At 47.2% G+C, this 21,477-nt stretch overlaps 1 protein-coding gene across 3 annotated transcripts in view; it reads left to right on the top strand.

Annotated features, from left to right (window-relative positions):
- The window catches only part of PRKCB (protein kinase C beta), a 336,567-nt gene that overhangs the window by 259,842 nt on the left and 55,248 nt on the right, over window positions 1-21,477 (top strand). For all 3 annotated transcript variants that reach the window (XM_086692704.1, XM_086692703.1, XM_086692705.1), the window contains one exon: window positions 17,480-17,653. In XM_086692704.1, the coding sequence (XP_086548830.1) occupies window positions 17,480-17,653 (174 nt within the window). The remainder of the gene's footprint in view (window positions 1-17,479; window positions 17,654-21,477) is intronic.

The following is a 21,477-nucleotide window of genomic DNA, read 5'->3' as shown; positions in this document are numbered from 1 at the left end:
ATTGCAGGGATTCCTGAGCAGGCTCATGACAATGGACTCCCCGCTTCCAGCCCCTGCCCTTCTCCCTTCTCTGAGGGTCTCAGCTGGTGGGATCCTCCAGGTCCGGGAGGCATCTCTAGTGTGTGTGGTAACTCCTCAGCTGGCTTCCTTTCAGCCCCCAACCTCCATTTCTCCTAACCTGCACCCACCCTTTCACCTGTCCTACGTCTACAATTCCACAGACCCCATCCCCATTGCCTCCAACGTTGACTGACCTCGTATGAATTGCCTGGGACCATGCTACGGATTTACATGCATTACGTCATACGAACTCTCCCCTGAGCCCTGCGGGGTAGTTACTGACATGAACCCTATTATACTTACATGGAAATTGTAAATCAGAGAGGTTGAGTGGCCTCCCCAACACCACACAGCGGGAAGGAGGCAGGGCCAGGATTTGAAAGTAGGTCTTGTGATTCTAGTTACAACTTCCCATCTCGGACAGATTTTGTCTCTGCTTTGGGGTCCACTCATCTCCCCCAACCTGCTGGTCTTGTCTTTATTTGAAATGGCAGTTTCAGAACTGCTAGGGAGCTGCACAATGACATTTGTGGGTCCCTCCTTCTGCTGTGGAAAAAAAGTTAAAAATGATGCCTTATGTGATTGCATTGGTATAAGGACGAATATATTAATATAATAAGTTAAAGCATTTTTCTTTAACCTAAAAGCCCATTTTTTCTTGTGATTTTAAGAGAAATTAAGACACTCTCACGAGCCCCTAAAAAGATTGTGCCCCCACCCCCAGCTCTGTGCTTAGTTTGCCTGCTATAGTGGGTGCCGGTTGCCAGCACTCGCCCCCTAGCACTGCATCCTCAGCAACGTCAAGGCTTGTCTCCCTGAAAGCCACCAGCACGCTTAGCTAGCGTGAGCTCTGGGTTCGTGCACAAGAGAGCAATCCAGAGCTCCGAGCCCCAGACTACAGCGTCTTCTGCTGGAACCAGCCACTGCGCTGAGTTAACACAGGAAGAAATGGCATGAGGGAATGAAAAGGCAGTTTAGTTCAAACCCGTAACAAAGGCCTTTCCTAAGTCTTGGAGCTCCTGATGTAGGAGTCTATCCTAATTTTAATCTCATTAGTGGTATGGAGTCACACGCACACATACACGTACATACATTAGATGTGGTTATATAATCCTACAGACAAAAGCACTTTCCTTTCCTTGAACCTGCTTTGCTATCTTCTTGCGCCATATGGTGAGCTCCTTTATCATATGGTTCACAGATAGCTCAAAGTCTTTGCTACCTGTTCCCTTAATCCTCTTCCAGAGAACCTTTTGACATTTGCTGTCTGATCTTGGATTCCTGCCTTCTCTTTGGTTCTATCCCAATTATGGCACCTTCCTCCCAGCCCCCAGCCGTTTTCAAATGCAATTCTGATTGCAGCGTGTTTTTGCCAACTCATCTTCCCAAATCATGGTGAGGTCCTTCCACCTTCCTGATTTTTCCACGGCTCTCCTCCGTGAAATGACTTGCTGCTGTTCTACAGCCCTTACCTCCACTCCTCAGAAGAGAGTCCATTACAGAACAAGAAATTAGAAGGGTCCATTTTCCCCCAACAAAATTGATTATATCAAGGAAAATGAGATCTCTGGAATTCAAATTTTATAAGCCTCTGCCCTGCTACAAGTAGATGGTCAAGCCAGAGTGAGCAAAGGGGGTACTTGTTAGAAAGACGTGCCTGTTTCTGTGTCTCTCATCAATACCCAAAGGCAGGAAGTACAGCCAGAACAAGGAAGCTTCTTCCAGGAAACCAACAACATGGCCTCCATCTTGGGGGCCCCAGTCTGTCATCCCTGCTTCTTGCTAATGTCTTTCTCTGTGGATATGCACCAGCCTGTGTCACTTCTCAATTCCCAATATCTATTTCTCACATCTGGACTATCCTAGAATTTTAAAATCCCAGGAAAGAGAATCTGATGGGCCAGTATGGCACAGGGATCCCGATGATCCGTGGCCATGGGGAGAGGTCGCTTTGCCAGCCATCCATCAGGAAGGACAACAGAAACAGGCTCTCTGAAAAGCAGAGGGGGGTTTGGACAGTTTCTCTAAGAGAAGGAAGGAAATAACTGTCCTGTCTGATACACAGACCAAAGTGGGAGTTGCTGTTAAGCCTGTACATTCTTGAACGTATTGCCTGACTCTTTGGGAAAAATAATACGAAGTGAATTCTACTTCTGCTGTTGAAGGGCCAGCTAGAGGCTATTAGCATGGAAACTGTGTCTCAGGTGATAATTCATGGCCACTGGTCCAATTACTGTGCTGTCACGGCTCCTGCTACTCTCTGCATAGCCATGTCAACTGCATCTTTATGTGCTGTTTCAGAAATCCACAGTCCTGTTAAGATGAATCCCGGGTTTCTAACAGCATAACCCATAATTTTTTTCTACAACAAACATAATAGCAGAAACCTGTAGGTTATAATTGCCCAACACCCAGGGTAAAAATGTGGCATGCACAAATAAGGATAGTGAATACGATTAGACATAGTGTGTTTCAACCCCCCCTCCTGCCCAAAACCTCATTGAAAACCACTGCAGAGATTGATAATATATTCTGAACATTGAGAACTTGTCTAAATGTTTTATATGCATTGCTCATTTAAATGTTACAGCAATTTGGGGCTCCTGGGTGGCTCAGTCGGTTAAGCGTCGGACTTCGGCTCAGGTCATATCTTACGGCTCGTGAGTTTGAGCCCCACGTTGGGCTCTGTGCTGATGGCTCAGAGCCTGGAGCCTGCTTTGGAGTCTGTGTCTCCCTGTCTCTCTGACCCTCCCCTGCTCATTCTGTCTCTCTCTCTCTCTCAAAAATAAAGAAAATGTTAAAAAAATTTTTTAAACTTTACAACGATCTTACAAGGTGGGTACTATTGATAGCTCCATTTCACAGATGAGGAAGTAGAGGCTGAGACAGACAAGAGACTTGCAGATTTACGCAAGCAGTGAATGCAGGATCAAACCCAGGGGGTCCGTCTCCTGAATGCATAACCACTAAGCCACATGGCCAGCTGCCCTCCAAGTGCTCCATTTCTGCCTTGGAGGAAGCCCGTTCTCCATTAGCCTATAACACCACCAGCAAAGGAAGGCTTGCGCACACAGGGCAGATCAGATTAGAGAGAAAACAGGCTTCCTTTGTGCAACCTAATTGTTCAAATCGATGACAGACCCTTAAGGGTTTCATTGCATTTTCTTTCGGTAAAAGGCATCAGTTACTGGTTTGCTTTCCCTGGGGAACCGTGTGAAAAAACAGTCAAATGAAATCTGCTTTTATTTTAACCATCTACCTTTGTCAGTTGTAACACATGATTCAAAGAAAATTGACTAAGCATACATATCGCCAGCATTGATTTTGGCTCAAAAGAACGCTACGATAACTGGAGTTGATACCTATCAGTTATCATTAACCGATTCTATGATATCAGTAATTAGGAGTGATATAGCCCAGGGTTTTGAAATTTTTGCATTTCTTAGGACAACCCAATCAAACAAGTAAAAAATTTTTTTAAATGAAATCCAACTAAACGTCTTCATTGAAAACATAGGAGCTAGGCATATGAGGTTCCAATCTCCTTATCCCCCGCTGCCCCCCTGTCCCCAGCATTGGCTGTGAGTCATTCCTTCCTCGGTGTAGTGACATTTGCTTAACAATAGCAAGCCCAGGGATGACTCGGCTAAAAGAACCTCCATTCTAAACTTCCTTTCACACTTCCTCCGGCTCTCTCTGCTAGTGGGCAATAGTTCAACTTGATTAAATCTGAGGTGTCACATGACATCGTTTTAAAAGGCTTAAATCTTAACACCTGTTAACCCAAACTCTGACCTGAAATTTTGGCTGATCTCCCCCATTATCAATGTCCCCCACTACAGTGGTGCATTCATTACCATTGATGAGCCTGTGTTGACACGTCATTATCACCCAACGTCCACAGTTTACATTAGGATTCACCCTTCGCGTTGTACATTCTGTGGGTTTGGACAAATGTATAATGACATGTATCCACCGTTATAGTATCATACAGAATAGTTTCACTGCCCTAAAAATCCCCTGCGTTCTGCCTATTCATCCCTCCCGCCCCCCTACCCCCTAGCAACCACTGATCTTTTCACTGTCTCCATGGTTTTGCCTTTTCCAGAATGTCATATAGTTGGAATCATACATATGTAACCATATAAAGAGATTTTATTTTAAATACAGAAAGCCTTACATAATAAATCATGAAATAACCAAGTTGTATCATCGGAGTTGATCTGCGTGCTGTCACTGTTGTTATTTTTTGTTCGTCCAACTTGAAGATTGTACCCACCAAGTCCTACCCAGATCCACACTATTAACTCCCAATTAACATCTTTTCCCCACTGTATCGCTTTTCCATTTTTTCTGAAGTACTTCTTCAATTAACAAGTCTCCCCAGTTGCCAGAAATCATTTCTACACTGTTAACTTCCTGTTTGTGGCTAGAGGCAAAGGCATTTGATTCCCCCAACCCACATGACTTCATATTTGGTTAATGTGACCACCATTAAAAATAAAATTTAAACGCACAGTATGTGTGGACATACGTGCTTAGAAAACTTGATCCGAAGTTTGAACGATAAGAATACACTTTGTAGAATCAAACTCGGGGCCCTGAGGGTAACCTAGAGCATGTTAGGACATCTTCTTGTCCAGTGAAAGTTGAAGGTCGGGAAAGCCTCAAAGGCTAACAATTCATCGGCCATGATCAACATGGCACCTTCTGTTCTTTCTCTCTGTTGAGCTCTTCACATGCCTTATGCCATGGAGTCATCCTCGTGGCCCCATGGACTGATGGACTCTTGTCTACATGTTGCTCCCACATCCAGCATGCTCTAAGATCGCTCAGTTGGAATGGATCTGCTCCACACTCCAGGCCCCTGGTTACCAAGGGTTGAGTGGCTCGAGCCAAGTCTTTATCCCTGGCCCAGTCCGAGGGCGGACTTCGGCACATCTGCATGCCACAACAGACCGATCGATGAAGGCCTGGAGGCCAGGCATATCGTCCTCCCTCGTTCAGAACTTTAGAAGCTGACAGAGGCTCTGCTGATTTCACAGGGAAGCCCTGTCCACACTGAGCATTCACCTCCCCAAGGGTCCTCTTAGCCTCCTGGGGAGGGCTTGTGCCTGCCCCATCTCTAAGCACAGAATGTAGGACCTGGCTTTCATTCCGGACTTGGCATTACATCTCCTGGGAGATTGATTTTGCAGACATTTTGGTCTGTGGCTTCTGCTCGCCTTCTGCCTTTCTTTTTGTCCCTTCCGATAAAGGGAGAGAGAACCATGCTCCCCATAGAGAGAGTTGGAGCATCTCTTTTATTCTTCCTGACTCTGCTTTCGTGTTAACAATGTGGCTTGCTGTGGTGCTGAGTGCCCAGTGTCACCTGCGTTACGTCACTCGCTCTCACAGCAGCCCTGTGGGGGACGAGCTGCCACTGTGGCCCTTTCATGGGCGAGGGAACTGAGACTCAGAGAGGTTGAGTAATTCGCCCACGATTACACAGCAAGCACATGACTGAGCCAGGCTTTAAACTAATGATTACAGAGCCGAACTTGTACCACCGGGGTCTCACAATTCTAATTAGATGCAAAGCTTCCAGCTCTTCAGACTCTGTCGCAGCTGCATTCTTACCTCAAAGAGCTTGTCAGCGTCCCTGTCATGTTAGAAGATGTGGATGCGGGAGCTAACCTTCATTTTGTAATGCAGCCGCACCCAGATTTCTCTCACAGTCCTCCTCCTGAGTGGGTGAACACTTTGGGAGGGGCAGATGGACAGTGTTTGCCCAGTGCTCCAGCCCCTGATTACACCACCACCCTGATGGCCTGCCAAACCACCACTGCGTCCTCCCCCGGGCAGGCCAAGCCTGGCACAAGAAGGCCCCCAATATTTAGAAGATTCTGATTTAATTGGTCTGGACTGTGGCCCAGGCATCAGCTTCTGGAAGCTCCGCAGAGAATTCTAATGTGCGTCCTGGAGAAACAGGAGCTTGGTGCCAGCCTGCAAGGCAGACCCCAGCTAAGGGTGGGGCGGGGAGGAGCAGCATCTGCCTTCAGATCAGAGCTGAGCTGATCTAAAGTACCCTCTGCTGGCCTCCGTGGGGCTGGGTGCAACCCACAGGAGACAGCCCAGAGAGCAGGGGAACCCCTGAAAAGATGGAACCCTAAAATAAGGGAGGATGCACACCTTGCAGCAGACCACCACCCAAGATCTGCCCCCGAGCCTGCTCCCTTGTGTGGTGGGTGTGGGAGAGGAGGGGGCCAGGGTCTACAGTGAGCCTACGGCGTATACACCCGGCGTTAACTTGCTTCTCTCTCCCTGTCCCATGCCAACCTGAGCTCAGGCACCTTATTGACCCATCCTTTTCTCCCAGGTTGGACTTTCGGGACCCCATGAGCCTCAAGTCCGTCTCTGTCTTTCTCTTTTGGATGCACCATTTGAGTTCAAGTTCAAGTCTTTCCCTAATCCCAGTGTGTTAGTTCAGCTTGGAGGTTCCAACAGTGCTAGATGCTTGGTCTCTCCCCCCTCCTCCCCTCCCCTCTCCCCCTCCTCCCCTCCCCCTTCTCCTCCTTTCCCCTTCTCCCCCTCCCTCTCCCCCTCCCCTTCCTCCTCCTCCCCTTCCTCCACCTTCCCTGTTGTAAGGATGTTGTTAAGAACACCATCCACTGTAGCACTATGAGTTCAAGATCCATGCGAGACATTTCTTTGAGACTTAAGTTCTAGGGAAAGCTTATTCTTCTCTTTAAAAAATGATTTTCCTTAAAGGAAATATGAACTTGTGTTAGATTTCATGTGTCTCTGGTTGCTTTGGCCTCCAGGAACCTGAGGAGGGAGGAAGAGAAAAAGAGAGAAACTGTAAACACTTTATAGTGTATAATGCTTTTAACCACCTTTATTGAAGTATAATTTACATATCATGAAATCCACTTGTTTCTGTTATATAATCTTGAATGCCACTTCAATTTCTTTGTGAAATATGGGTTAGATATGGCCATATATAAGTTAAACAACGCTTAGACCTAAGTCACTGGAGATCTCCAGTGACCCAGAGCTAGGGTTTTTGTTTGTTTTTTGAAGCTATTTTCTCCTCATGCAGATTTTTCCCATTCATTTATCCAATGAATATTCCTTGAGTGTCTGTTGGGGGTACAACAGTAAACAAGTCAACAAAATAACTGCTCTCAGAGAGCTTACATCTAGGGAGGGAGGGAAGGAGAGACAGAGAGGACTCTAATGCCAGGTGTGGTGAGTACTATGAAGAAAAACAAAGTAAGGGGAAGCGGATGAGGAATAACAAACTGGGCTGTAACTTTAGAGAGAGTGGTCAGTGGCACCTGGGTGGCTCAGTTGGTTAGGCATCTGACTTCAGCTCAGGTCATGATCTTGCAGTTTGTGAGTTCAAGCCCCGAGTTGGACTCTGTGCTGGCAGTTTAGAGCCTGGAGTCTGCTTCGGATTCTGTGTCTCCCTCTCTCTCTGCCCCTCCTCTGCTCACACTCTGTTTCTCTCAAAAATAAATAATCATTAAAAAAGTTTTTTGTTTTTTTTTTTTTTTAATTTAGAGAAGGTGGTCAGGGAGGACCTCTGCAAGGAGATGAGGGAGTAAACTTGAGCATATCTAGGGGGGGTGTCCTAAGTGCAGTGGGGGGAGAGGAAGACCCTAGGAAGGCAGAGTGAGCACAGACCCACTTGCATTTTATAGCATCATTGGGGTATGTAGAAAACAGTGGGCGTGTTGGTTGGGAACAAGTGGTCGGGGTGGGGGCGGGCGGGGGAGCAAGGAATAATTAGGAGACAATTCAGGAGGCCAGACTCAGGAGCATGGTGGCTTAGGTCAGGAAGGACGTCGGGGAGGGAATACATTTTGAATGCAGAGCTGACAAAACTTGTTGACGCCTTGGATGAGGGGCGTAACCAAGAGGAGTTAAGAGAGGCTCAGTTTGGCTTTGGACTTTTGGCAGGTGTCCAGTGAAGTTGGGGAAAGGGAGCAGGGTCTTGGGTCCCTGACTATGCCTGCCCTTTCACATTGGTAAGTGCACGGACCCACAGTTAGTTGAGAAGCGGACATTGGGGCTGGTGGGCAAGGATCATGATCAGGCCCCTCGGTCGTTCTCGGTCGATCGTTCTCTGATAAAGATGAATAGATGATAACCACTGTAGTGGGTGGAATTGTCTTCCCCCAAAATATGTGTTCAAGTCCTAACTACAGGATGTTATCAAGTTCTGGTATGGTGATTCAATGACTGGTGTCCTTAAAAGGAGAGCAAATTTGGACACAGACACGGGGGCACAGGAGAGAACGCCACGTGAAAACAGAAATTGGAGTGACGTATCTGTAAGCCAAGGATTGTTGGCAACCGCTGGAAATCAGGAAAGAGGCATGGAACAGATTCTCTGTGAGAATCTAGAAGGAAGCTTCTAGAAGGAAGCACGTCTGCCAACACCTTGGTTCCAGGCTTCTGGCCCCCAGAACTGTGAGAGAATAAAATCCTGTGGTGCTGAGCCACCCAGTTTCTGGTTCTTTGCTACGGCAGCCCTAGAAAAATGGACAACCACCAGGTGTTAAACCCGCATCATTTGCCCAGCACGGTGTTAAGGTGCACACTTTGCTCACTGTATCCTGTAAAATTCCCTCACTACCACCAACAGCTAAGTGTTGTTGGTGTCCCCGTATTACCAGAGGAGGAGAAGTTCGGTGAACTTCCCAAGGTCACGCAGCTAGTGTGCAGTGGAACTCGGGCAGGTACCAGGTCCCGTGACTCTGAACCCCATGCCCTAACCATCATGCAACATTATGCAAAGGCCACGACTCCAGACACGTTCTGCCGTTTGCATTCACCAGTAAAGTTCATCGCAACCTACTTTGCATCCAGGAGTCCCTGGGCTACTTTCCCACATTTTATCTGCTGCCACTGGAGCGTTGTTATTTATCACATCTCTCCCAGAAGATTCTTGGGTAACAGATGTGGCTTGGAATTTGATAAGAGCGTCACTTCAACACATCCTTTCAATCTGTTTGGAATCCTCACCCTGGAGACGGAGGGACAGCTGAGCAAACAGCCCACGCCCTCTATGTTGGTATTAACTGAACTGGAAGCTCCAGAAACTTCATGAGGCAATTAATGAAAAGCAAAAGATCATTTCCATTTGGAGGAACATTTTAGAACCTGGCCATCGCTGTGGCTGTGGCAATGGCGATTTCTCTGCCATTTATTTCCCTTTCTCATGCCAGTGCATCAGGGCACAGAGGGAGGAAGGAAGATCTCCCCGGGCCGCTTAATGCTTGGAAGCAGGGCCATGCCCATCCTGTTTTAGGGCACATCACCAATGCCTAGCATTGTGCCTGGCACAGAATCCCCAAGAGAGCTTGTGGATGGAGGAACCTGGATGCATGGTTGTGGCACCAACTCAGACCAAGCCCATCTCGCCAAGTAAATGAATGGTTTGTCAATGGCTGTATAAGAAATAGAGAAAGAAATGACTGTTCTGTCTGTGGCCTTGAATTAGCCCGTGAGCTCCCCAGCCTCAACACGTGGGGTGGGTAGAAAAGGAGGAACAGGGCTGGGATCTGGAGCCGAGTGTGAAACCCTCCTGTGACAGCTTGCAGTAAATAATTTGAATAATTTCCCACAGCAGAACACTTGGTGCCTGAGGTCCAGAGAATCAGATAGAATATGGTTAAGTGCGTGGGTTTTGGAGACAGGGGCCGTAGGAAGTTTCACTTCTAGGGGAGAAACTTTAGGCAAGACACGCACTTCCTACGCCCTGGCTTCCTCGTCTGTAAAGTGAGGTACTGAAGTTCCCACTGTGCATTCCAGTGGAGATTAAAGGAGATCCTGAGCAGTATAAGCAAGAAATGGGAGGGGTTATCATTACCAACCCATAAGGACCCCCCCCCCCCCCCCCCCCCCCCCCCCCCCGCTCCGGACCTGTGCTGGTCCCGCCTCCAGCGCCCCCCTCCCTTCTTCCTGGTGCAAACCCTGTACCATTCCATCCCAGCTGCTTTGGTTGCTGGATCTCTCCAATTCTGCTAGAGATGATTGGTTGCTGCCTCGCAGACAGCTGGGAATTGAAATCTAGGATCTGCATTCTAGAGCTTGAGTGCTCACTTCCTACAGTAATTCTAGGAGAAGGTTTGTGGGTTTGGATAGTTTGATCCTAAGGGAGCACAGTTCTCTTCCCTCTGCCTGGAATATGCCTGCTGGCTCTGCTGATCTTCTAGGTCCACACTTCCCTATTGTTTCCCCAGAACATCTTTCGCTGACCTGCGCGATCAGGTTGGGTCCTCTGTTTAACCAGTCGTGAGGCGCCGGGCACTTCTCTTGCTGGGGTTTAATCGTCACTGATTTAGGTAATTATTTGTGCAGGAGGGCGAGCTTTGTGAGCCCTGCATCCCCAGTGCCTATCCCAGTGCCTGGTGCATCCCAGACACGTAATGTTTACTGAATGAATGGATGAATTGGCCAGCCTTCCAAGTCCTGGATAAGACTAGAAAAGATGACACATTTGGAAGGCACAATGAATTCCTTCTCTGTTGCATCTCTTAATTGAAGCCTTTTAAAAATAAAATTGATTGAGGGGCACCTGGATGGCTTAGTCGGTTAAGAGACTGACTTCGGCTTAGGTCATGATCTCACAGTTTGTGAGTTTGAGCCCTGCATCAGGCTCTCTGCTGTCAGCAGAGAGCCTGCTTCGGATCCTCTGTCTCCCCCCGTCTCTGTGCCTCTCCCTTGTTCTCGCCTTCTCTCAAAAATAAACAAACATTTAAAAATAAAATAGCATAACATAAATAAAAAAATGAAATAAGATAAAATAAAGAAAGTGATAGAAGAGAATATGCATAACAAAACCCAAGAATTAAAGAAACCAATGTAACAGGGACCACACCTGGCAACGCTGGGTTACATCAGTGCACGTGGGAACTTAGAAGACTCTGTTCTAGTCATCTATCGCTGGTGAGACATCATCCCCAAACTCCACCAACCACAGATATTATCTCCCAATGTCTCCGTGCATCAGGGATCGTGAATTGGGAATGCTTTGCTGGTTGATCGTGGTTCGGGGTCTCTCCTGCAGTGGCTGGGACCTCTGAGGCTGGAGCACTGGGGCTGGCTGGCATGCAGCCCCAGGGCTTCTCCACGGGGTCTCATTCCTTGGCCTCACTGGCATGGTGGCACCAGGGCTCCAAAGGCAGGTGTCCCAAGAGAAACTAAAAAGCTACTACTCAGAAGTCACAGGGGGCCACTGCCATCATCCTGTTCATTGAGGCAGTCGCAAAGGTCTGCCCAGGTTCAAGGGGCATAAATTGCATCTTGGATAGAGGAGTATTAATCTTTATAAGCACTGTGAAAAACCACCTCCTTCATGACGTGAGGAAAGCTCTCAAAAAGACCTCCAAGAGGGGCCGGAGAGATTCCTATTGAAAGGGAAAGCCTGATGAGAATATTAAGGAGGAACAAAGAGAAGTTTCCTTCTTACCCCTGTTAATGACTGCTGAGAAGAAGAAGCTGTTAGGAACATCAAGGTAGAAGTCTGTTTTCCCCATGGATACCTCCTGACCACCATATGAAATGAATCGATTTTGAGAGTACCCCGGAGTTCCGCAAATCAACAGATTTCGTGATTAGGGTCATGAGGGGGAGGGGGAGAAACACTTGTTAACATGCAGACCACAGGCCACAGCCCAGACCTTCTGGTGCTTGGGATCTGTGTCATAAGTGTCCCCCAAGAAGCAGGAGGCATCGTCCTTTATAGAGAATGGACCTTGCCTTGGCTTTGATTGCATACTGACCTGTTGGTATTTGGCTTTCTGAAATTTTAATTTTGATTAAGAATTTGAGCCACCCGGGGCGCCTGGGTGGCACAGTCGGTTAAGCGTCCGACTTCAGCCAGGTCACCATCTCGCGGTCCGTGAGTTCGAGCCCCGCATCAGGCTCTGGGCTGATGGCTCAGAGCCTGGAGCCTGTTTCCAATTCTGTGTCTCCTTCTCTCTCTGCCCCTCCCCCGTTCATGCTCTGTCTCTCTCTGTCCCAAAAATAAATAAACGTTGAAAAAAAAAATTAAAAAAAAAAAAAAAAAGAATTTGAGCCACCCAAATAATAAGTTTGTCTTACAGGACCCCCTAAGTACCAGAAATCTTCTCCAACTGATATAAATAAAAATGGTAACTTTATTGTAGGGATATGGAGGTTTTTCATGGGTAACAGCCAAGCCTCATGAGAAATTGGAACCAGGAACTGGAAAGGAAGGCCTCTTCTCATTCTCTGAACTTCTTCCCCTCCCCCCTGCCCCCAAGACACATCAGTTTCTTCTTTGCCTGCATGTGGTAGAAAAGGACCAATCTAGGCAGACCTATGTGTTTCTCTATTCAGGGACCCAGGACTGACTTTGCCCAGTAGCCTATTCCAAATTCTTTGGAGAGAGAAACTGATTGGCTCAGCTTAGGTCAGTAGCTACCTCTGATCCAATCAGCTATGGCCAGGTGGGTGCACTGCCCAACCAGAAGGTTCTTCTAATAGAGTCAGAAGAATTGAAAGTCATGCCAAGATTCACTTCCAAATTGAACTGCCCGTGTGAATATGTGGTCACTTTTATTTCTCCTGATCTTTCTTGAAACACATATTCTAGAAACATCTGGTGCCTGACCTATCTCCATTTATGTATGTATGTATGTATTTACTTAATTATATTGAAGTATACTTGACACACGTTATTCTGTTCGTTTCAGGTGTATGACATTGTGATTTACAATTGTATACATTATGCTATGCTCACTTCAATGTTACCATCCATCACCGTACAATGTTATTATAATATTGCTGACTGTATTCCCTATGTGGGACTTTTCGTCCCCATGACTTATTCATTTTATGGCTGGAAGTTTGTACCTCTTTTTTTTTTTTTTAATTTTTTTAATGTTTATTTTTGAGAGAGAGAGAGCACAAGTAGGGGAGAGCCAGAGAGAGAGGGAGACACAGAACCCAAAGCAAGCTCCAGGCTCTGAGCTGTCAGCACAGAGCCTGATGTAGGGCTTTAACCCACGAACTGTGAGATCATGACCTGAGCCGAAGTCGGATGCTTAACCGACTGAGCCACCCAGGCACCCCTGGAAATTTGTACCTCTTAATCCCCTTCACCTATTTCGCCCATCCTGAAACCCCTTCCCCTCTGGCAACCACCAGTTTGTTCTCTGTATTTGTGGGTCTGTTTCTGGTGTGTGTGTTTGTTTTGGTTTTTAGATTCCTCATATGAGTGAAACCGTATGGTATTTCTCTTTCTCTGACTAATTTCACTTAGCACAATACCTTCTACGTCCATCCACGTTGTCACACTTGGCAAGATCTCCTTATTTTTTGTGGCTGAGTGATATTCCACTGTGTACACACACATACACACACATGCACACACTGTTTTCTTTATCCATTCATCTATTCATCTATCAGTGGACATTTAGCCATCACTTAGTTTTATACAAAAAAAAAATGTTATTGGAACATAACTGCACCCATGCATTTGTGTATTGTCTATGGTTGCTTTCCCACTATGGTGGTGGAGTTGAGTGGTTGATATAGAGACTAAAATATTTACTATTCAGCCCTTCCCAGGAAAAGTTTTCTGACCCCTGCTCTAGGATTTGATTCAGTTCTGTATCTCCATAGTTACCAGCGTTTCATGTGTTTCATTCCTACTTTCCTCCAGCCAATACAGGGGAATTTCCCGACCTTGGCTCATTTGTACACCACTCACACGATGTCAGAGATGCTATCTGGTATCGGTTTTTTCTTCCTCCTACCCACGTTGCTTGGGACAGAGCAAGGCACCAGAATCCATACCCATCTCTGTTAGTTGACTTAAAAAAAAAAAAAATTTCAGGGACGCCTGGGTGGCTCAGTCGGTTAAGTGTCCGCCTTCGGCTCAGGTCACAATCTCAGTCTGTGAATTCGAGCCCCGCGTCGGGCTCTGTGCTGACAGCTCAGAGCCTGGAGCCTGCTTGTGTCTCCCCCTTTCTCTGCCCCTCCCCCACTTGTGCTCTATCTCTCTCTGTCTCTTAAAAAAAAATAAATGCAAAAGAAATTTTTAAAAAACCTGATTTCTGCAAATGCCACAGTATTTCCTGAGGTGCAAAGCACGTAGCATTGATGATTTGCAAGGTGATTTTAGCTTAGTGCTTGAGATTTTTTTAGGTGGTACATAGAAGTGATATTAAATGAAATTAAATCACATCATGATAGAACGATTCTCTCTTTATGTTTTCTTTCAGTCTTTCTTATTACTTGAACAAGAAAATCTCAGTTGATGACAATATGCCGTTAATAGTTCTCTAACACTTGCTAACATCATTTTTCCCTTTAACAAGGAGAGCACGCAGGGGCTGGCTAGGAACCTTCAGCAGCTAGCAAAAGCTAACTAGAATTTCCTAGCACTGCTTTGCTTTTATTTATTTTTATGCTTATTTCCATTTATGGCTGGTGATACTGACTTGCCATTAATAGTGGTGATACAGAGTTTCCTTTTTCAGATAAATTTAGTTAAGTAAAAATATGACGAGGTTGTTAAAATACTAAGCAAATACCAGTTTAGGTGATGGGAAAAGATGTGCAAAAGGCACACGAATGATCGATGGAAGTTTGGGAAACTTGTGTTAAAGTGACTGACATAGCTACAAAAAAGTCCTGGTGCCCAGCGGAGGGAGTGACCCATTTGGTCTGAGTACATCCCTGAGGGTTTGAGAGGGAGGTGACATCTGAGCTGAATCACTGATTTTGTGGGCAGTGAAAGAGTGTAGAAGGACATTGCAAGCGGTGGGAGTAGAATATTCAAAGGAAAAGAAAGAAGAGAATGTGGTCACGGAATTGTCTGGCTTGTGGGGATCACTGAAGGATTGTATGCATTTGAGTAACATGGCCAGAGCAGCATTTTTAGAGCAGTTGTTAGCTCAAGCAGGTTAAGCTCTCTGAGCCTCAGTTAGTCTATCTGTAAAATGGGGATAATGGAAATATTATCAGGGAACTTCTCAGCCATCTGTCCTGCTTCTCCTCCTGTCAGGGGGCTGGGATGTCCTATCATGACTGCATCGACACTCAAGGTGTCCAGGGCCCCCTCCTCTGTGTCTTGGGTGGTCGAGCAGGGGATTGTTTGGAATACTTCCTGGCAATGAGAAAGAATGAAATCATGCCATTTGAAGCAAGGTGGATGGAACTGGAGAGTGTTATGCTAAGTGAAATAAGTCATACAGAGAAAGATAGATACCTTATGTTTTCACTCATATGTGGATCCTGAGAAACTTAAGAAGGAGGCAAACCATAAGAGACTCTTAAATCCTGAGAACAAACTGAGGGTTGATGGGAGGTGGGGGAGAGGGGAGGGTGGGGGATGGGCACTGAGGAGGGCACCTGTTGGGATGAGCACTGGGTGTTGTATGGAAACCAATTTGACAATAGATTATATTTAACATGAAAAATAAAAAATAAATAAATTTTTAAAAAGAAAAAAAAAGACGGATTGTTAGACGGTGCCTTGACCAGTGGTGACGGGTCGGTGGGGCTGTCCACACTTGAAACCGGCTCACTACTGAGCCCCCTCCTGTTGGGCTCAGGGGTCCTCTCAGCTGAAGGTTCTTTTTTCCACCTTCAGCCCCTCTACTGGTTTGTCTCCCAGGCAAGTCACGTCCCTGCCTCCACCCTGCACTTGTCCCTTCCCCAATCTTCTCTGGAACCTGGGAGCAGAACAGCCCTATCTCCACCTGACTCTCTGCGTCTTCGAACACTGGCCTCCTGGAGGCATTGTTTCTGCTGTGGTGAGGGCCGGGGAAGGGAAAATGGCCCTTGAGGACTAGCGAGAGAACAGGGAAGACCGGAAACAAACTGAAGACACGTGGCCCAGCGCTTTGAGCCCCACCCTGCCATGTGGACTGGCGGGTCTGCGTGGGGATCGAGTAGATGCCCAGCAGGTAGGCCCTGCTCAGCTTGGCAGCCCTTATTTCTCTAGTGGGGCTGGAGGGGAGAAGCTGAGAAAGTCCTATGGTAGTGGCAGTGTGCACCAGGAACTTTCTTGCTAAGTGCTCTAAATTCCTGGGTCTACAGTGCCCATGGCCACCCCTGGCTGTGATGAGAAAGAAGATGGTGAGAGCAGGAAATGGGGCTTCTGGGAGCCGGTGGGCTCAGCCTGGAAGCTTCCATGCAGTTAGACTCTAATTTACCATTAAGATAAGAGCTGAACGAAATATGCCAAGCTACCCTCCTGCCTCAAAGAGCTTTCTAGGCCTCCCTCCCTCTGGCCTTAAGGCTCTATTGCATTCTCTGGTCCCCCAGCTTAGTCAGGTGTGAGCATTTTATTTACCCAACCACCTAAGCACCTTGAGGATTCTTCTGGAGCTCTGAGCAAGTCAGGTGTTTAAAGGCAGAGACTTTAGAGTCAGTTAGACCTGAGTTCAAACCCTGGCCCTGTCCCTAACTGAATTTGCTGTGTGAGGGCATCTTCCCCTCCATGAGCCTGGCTTTCCTGTAAATTGGGGTTCTGCAAAGTAATGAGAAATAACAAATGAAAACCACTACTTGTGTGGTGCATTGATAAGTACTCAAAAATGTAGTGGTGACATGACTCACAGTGCATGCAGTGAATGCTTATTGCAGTCTGATTGCTTCTTCCTCCAGGAAGCCTTCCCAGAAGCCCCAGGGCTGATCAGGTCTCCTGCGGGGTAGTGGTACTGCCCGGTGCTGCTTCTAAGAGGCTTCTTGAAAATGGTACCCGCTGGCCGCTGTGGCATCTGGCATAATCACAACCAGTGAAAATAATGATGTGTCCTGAGCCACCCTGATTAACATGCTGGATTGGTGACCACAGCTGCATGGAAGGAAGCCCTGGGACAACAGGAGAGGGTGTTAAAATATTACACTAATCATCCCTGTAATGAATATCAGAAGCTTTCTTCCTCTGGACGGCAGGGGCAGAGAACGTGTCTGCTTCTTTATTGCTGTATTCCCAGTGCTTAGCAGGCTTTTCTTGAATATTAAATAATCGAGTGAATAAGGAGACAGGTGCTCCAAATTCAGTTTTATCAGGAATTTGCCCATTCTCTCATTCAACAAATATTTATCGAAACTCTACCATGTACCAGGCACTATACCAGGCTCTTGGGTGACAGCAGTAAACAAAACCAGCAAAGATCCTTTCCCTCATGAGGTTTACATCCTAGCCCTGTTGGCTGGGCATTGATACAAATCCCAAAAGGATCGATACTTGCTTGTTGTTGTTGGAACCCTCCCTACTGATTGGGTTTAGCCATTCAAAATGCGAGGTCTGGAGAAAACTTTATCCATTGTTTCAGTGTCCACAGAGGGCATCTGGGCAGAGCTCGGAGTGGGTCTGAATGAGCATCAGCTGCCGCGGCTTTCTGGGCCCTTCCGACCACCCTGACAGGCTTATTCTCTTTCCCAGGTCATGCTCTCAGAGCGGAAAGGCACAGACGAGCTCTATGCCGTGAAGATCCTGAAGAAGGACGTCGTGATCCAAGATGACGATGTGGAATGCACGATGGTGGAGAAGCGGGTGCTGGCCCTGCCCGGGAAGCCGCCGTTCCTGACCCAGCTCCATTCCTGCTTCCAGACCATGGTAATTTGTCCGGGGGCCTGGCCATTCCACCTCTAGGGCTTCTCCAGGCTTTGACCAAAGCCATCCCAGCAGTGCTCACTCCAAAGAAGCACCTGGACCCTTTCCATTCTGGAGATGGGAGGCTGCTGTGCCCAGGGGATGCTGCTGAAAGTTTCTGAGGTTGCCACTGAGAAGCTCTCCCCTAGGCAGATGCTGTTTCAATGAGGATAAAAGAACTCAGGCAATTGGTTTAATAACCAACAGAGCAGGGTCTTTCTCAGACAGCAAGAGGTGACTTGAGGACAGGAGCTGAGGACTTTTACTCTCACAATATAAGATGTTCTAGCAGAGCTTAGCGATGGGAGTGAGTTGCGAAGGGCCACAGGATGTGGGTTTAGACGGTTATAGTCAGCCCTCCAGACCCTCCAGATAAATGCTCCGGTATATTCTGCCAGTTGCAGGGACCTCCCTGAGGGAGGGGTTGCCTGAAAACACAGCCTGTGGGAGACTAATGGAGCAGGGGGCACAGTGTCCTAGGCAGGGACTAGTGAGCACAAAACCGTGGCTCCCAAGAAAAGAAGGGGACCCTTGTGCCCTATTCGCTGTTAACTGTGATTCCATGTCTACCTGCGAGAGCAGGGGCCATCCCTTTAAGTAACCTGTCACCTTTCCCCGTTCGAATTAGACCCTGGCCTCCATGCCTAAGGAGGGGGTGGCCAGAGCCCAAATGCGAAAAGGTACAAAATTAATCCTTGCCTTTGGAGCTTCTAAAGGGCCAGTGGCCCAGTGACTTCAAGATGCTTTAAGGGATTCTTTGAGATGATTTCAATTCTGTGCAGCTCTTACTATGCGTGCTAATTTTAGAGCCCACCTCCTATGTAAGACGGGATGCTATCGTATATTGCATGTAATTTAAGGCTTGAGACTTCCTCTCTTCTCCAACATCACCAAGTCTTGTGCTCTGCTAAGTTAGATTCAACACTCCCAGCCCAGAAAGATCTAAAACTGGGTTTGGGGTGGGTTTTCTCAGTGTAACCGCACACCGGGCTTAGAACAGCCCTGTGTGAAAGGGACGGAACCAGACCTCGGCTCCTTCCCTGTTCAAAGAAGTCTCTTGATACATTTTGGGGTCAGAAGGACCTGGGCTCAGATCCCGGCTCTGTCACTTACCGTATTTGCCAAAGTAGGGTGCATATACCCCAGCGCAAAGTGGCCCTGGGTACAAAGGGTGACTTTGGCTGGTGCATAGATTTAAAGTTACATCCCCCTTTTAATTAGCTTTAAGTTCTCCTGAATGCCTCAAGGGGAATGTTTCTGTTTGGTGTCAGCACACCTGTATCCTCTTTTTAACAGAAGAGTACCAGGCTTCCGTTTCTAAGCTTTGGCAAACACCCGTTTCTAAGTCACTGTTTTGCTTACGAGGTATTATAAGACAAATATTTAAACACACACACACACACACACACACACACACACACACACACACACACACACAAAATAGATGTTTTAGTAATGAGTTCTTATAAGGTTAAGTTCCTCAAACCACCACCCCGGTTGGGAAACAACTCTGGCCGCCACTCTGGAAGGTTATTCGTGTTCTAATCTCGATCTCCCGGCAAGCGGTGGCTTGACTTCCTTGTGCGTCTTTATAGTTTTATCACTTGAGTCTTATCGTCTCTTAATACGGTAGTTTAATCTTTCCCATTTTTAGACACTGGCTGTGTCTTTTAAGCCTTTTAATACAGTGATTTCTCCCCTCCATCCCTTCTGTTTATCCGTTCCTTCATCTGCTGAAGATCCTGGGCTGTTTGACCCAGAGCATTTTCACGGTCTGGATTTGCGGATTGCACAGGTGTGGGCCTCTTGCACAGTTTTCCTGTCTGATGTGTCTCCTGCAAATCGGTAGCCGGGCCTAGAGACTCGGGCAGAATCAGGTCCGATCCCTTTGGTAAGAACGTAGAAGGCGTGCTCTTTGGTTCAGAGGCACAGAACACCCCGTGTCTCTCTTTCTGTGATGTTGGCCGTCACTGATGCTCACTCAGCCCCTAGGCCCGTTAATGGCGGTACCCTAATTCTGTCATTTCTTTTTCATTTACTGGTAGGATATGCCTCTTTGAAGGCAGGCTGCCCCTCCTCACTTGCCTGGTTCCCCATGGCACAGCTCGTATAGGAAACGCTGGATAAACGCTTGATTCTTTCTTGTTACTGGACAGTTTGTCACAAATTGGTTCATGATTATGCTCCAAAGGTGACTAGTCGACACTTGCTTCTAAAATAAAATGTTTGCGTAAAAGAAGAGAGTCGATGTAAAGAAAAATATTACGCGAGCAACAGTTCACATCCTTGGCACAGTGGTGAAGAGAGTTCCAAAGCCTGAGTTTTAGGGAATTAGGTCCTTCAGGCACTCAAGAGGTAGCAGAGACAGGACCAGACTAGATTCTTAAACCTCTAAACTCCTGCACGCTGCATCTTCTCCTTTTCGCATCGTGGGTCCCCAGGTTTACCCACTGACATCAGTAGATCAAGAAGGGTCTCAGTCTGGTGAATAGACCAAGAAGAGATCCTGTTCTGAAGCAAGAGGTTGGACCAACTTAGAGCGCCATTTTCAATTTCAGTTGAATGTATTGAGATTGGAGGTATTAGTCATGTGTGACAAACATTATTAACGTACAGTATCTTTATTAGTAAGGTACTGCTTTCAAAATGATAGTAGAGTGGATTTGAGGCAATTCTTTTCATACTGCACTGCCTCACTCGTATTTCAGTATGCTTTCTGGCATTAGACAGTAGGGCTGGGGTTTATCTGGAAATCATGCGGTGCCCTGGGTCCCCTCAAGGGGTGTCACATGTCAGGGAAGACAGACGGTGCTGAGAACACAGTTCTGTGGGTTCGAGTCTTGTGTAGGGATGGAGGCCCATGTTGGAGGCCACCTCGCAGTCTCCTAATCCAGCAAGGCTGAGGGTGGAACAGACTGCCATCTTGTTGGTGCGGATCAAAGTAGCTACTCTCTCTAAGGGCCGCATGGTTTGGGGAAAATGTAACCATAAATGTTACAGTTGTGCTTGGCTTGAGGAGATGCCCTCACTGCCTTCGTGGCAGATAGTTTTTTTAAGCACATATACTTTGAGTTTACATAAATTAAATTCACTTCAAAGACATAATAATGCCTACTCACGTGAGGCAAAGGCTGACACTGTTAAACCACATGACAGCCTTTGGATGGGTCCTGTCATCACCCCTCTAAGACGAGGGGACTGAGGCCACACAGCAAGTACATTTCAGGGCCAGGATTTGAACCCAGGCAGCCTGGCTCCACGGGGTTTTACACTTAACTGTGACACTGTTAGGTCTTTTAAAAAAATTTTTTTGTTAATGTTTATTCATTTTTGAGAGATAGAGAGAGAGAGACAGAGCATGAGCAGGGGAGGGGCAGAGAGAGAGGGAGACACAGAATCCGAAGCAGGCTCAGGCTCTGAGCTGTCAGCACAGAGCACATGGACGTGAAATCATGAACCGTGAGATCATGACTGAGCCAAAGTTGGACGCTTAACTGACTGAGCCACGCAGGCGCCCCCAATGTTCAGTCTTTTGAGGGTGCTGAGCATGGCTGCCTGGATTTCTAGGCCATGTGATGCCCCTGGGGCAGAGCCACCAGCAGCCATCCTGTCCGTAGGCTCTGGCAGGGGCCCGAGCCCCAACCCTTTGCTGGCTCACCTCTCCCCTGCTCAGTGAAGGCTCGTGGTGCTCCCCCATGTTTCTGTCTTGGGAATGGACCTGACTTTCCATCCGAGCATCTCCCACGTGTGGTCTTCCAAACACTTGGTTTCGCTTCACCAAAAAATCC

Source organism: Puma concolor, chromosome E3 (assembly GCF_028749965.1).
Source record: "Puma concolor isolate L17-30 chromosome E3, mPumCon1.1.hap2, whole genome shotgun sequence".
NCBI classification, from domain to species: Eukaryota; Metazoa; Chordata; class Mammalia; order Carnivora; family Felidae; genus Puma; species Puma concolor.
The sequence above is the reverse complement of the archived record's forward strand: the minus strand, read 5'-3'. Positions and strand labels throughout refer to the sequence as shown.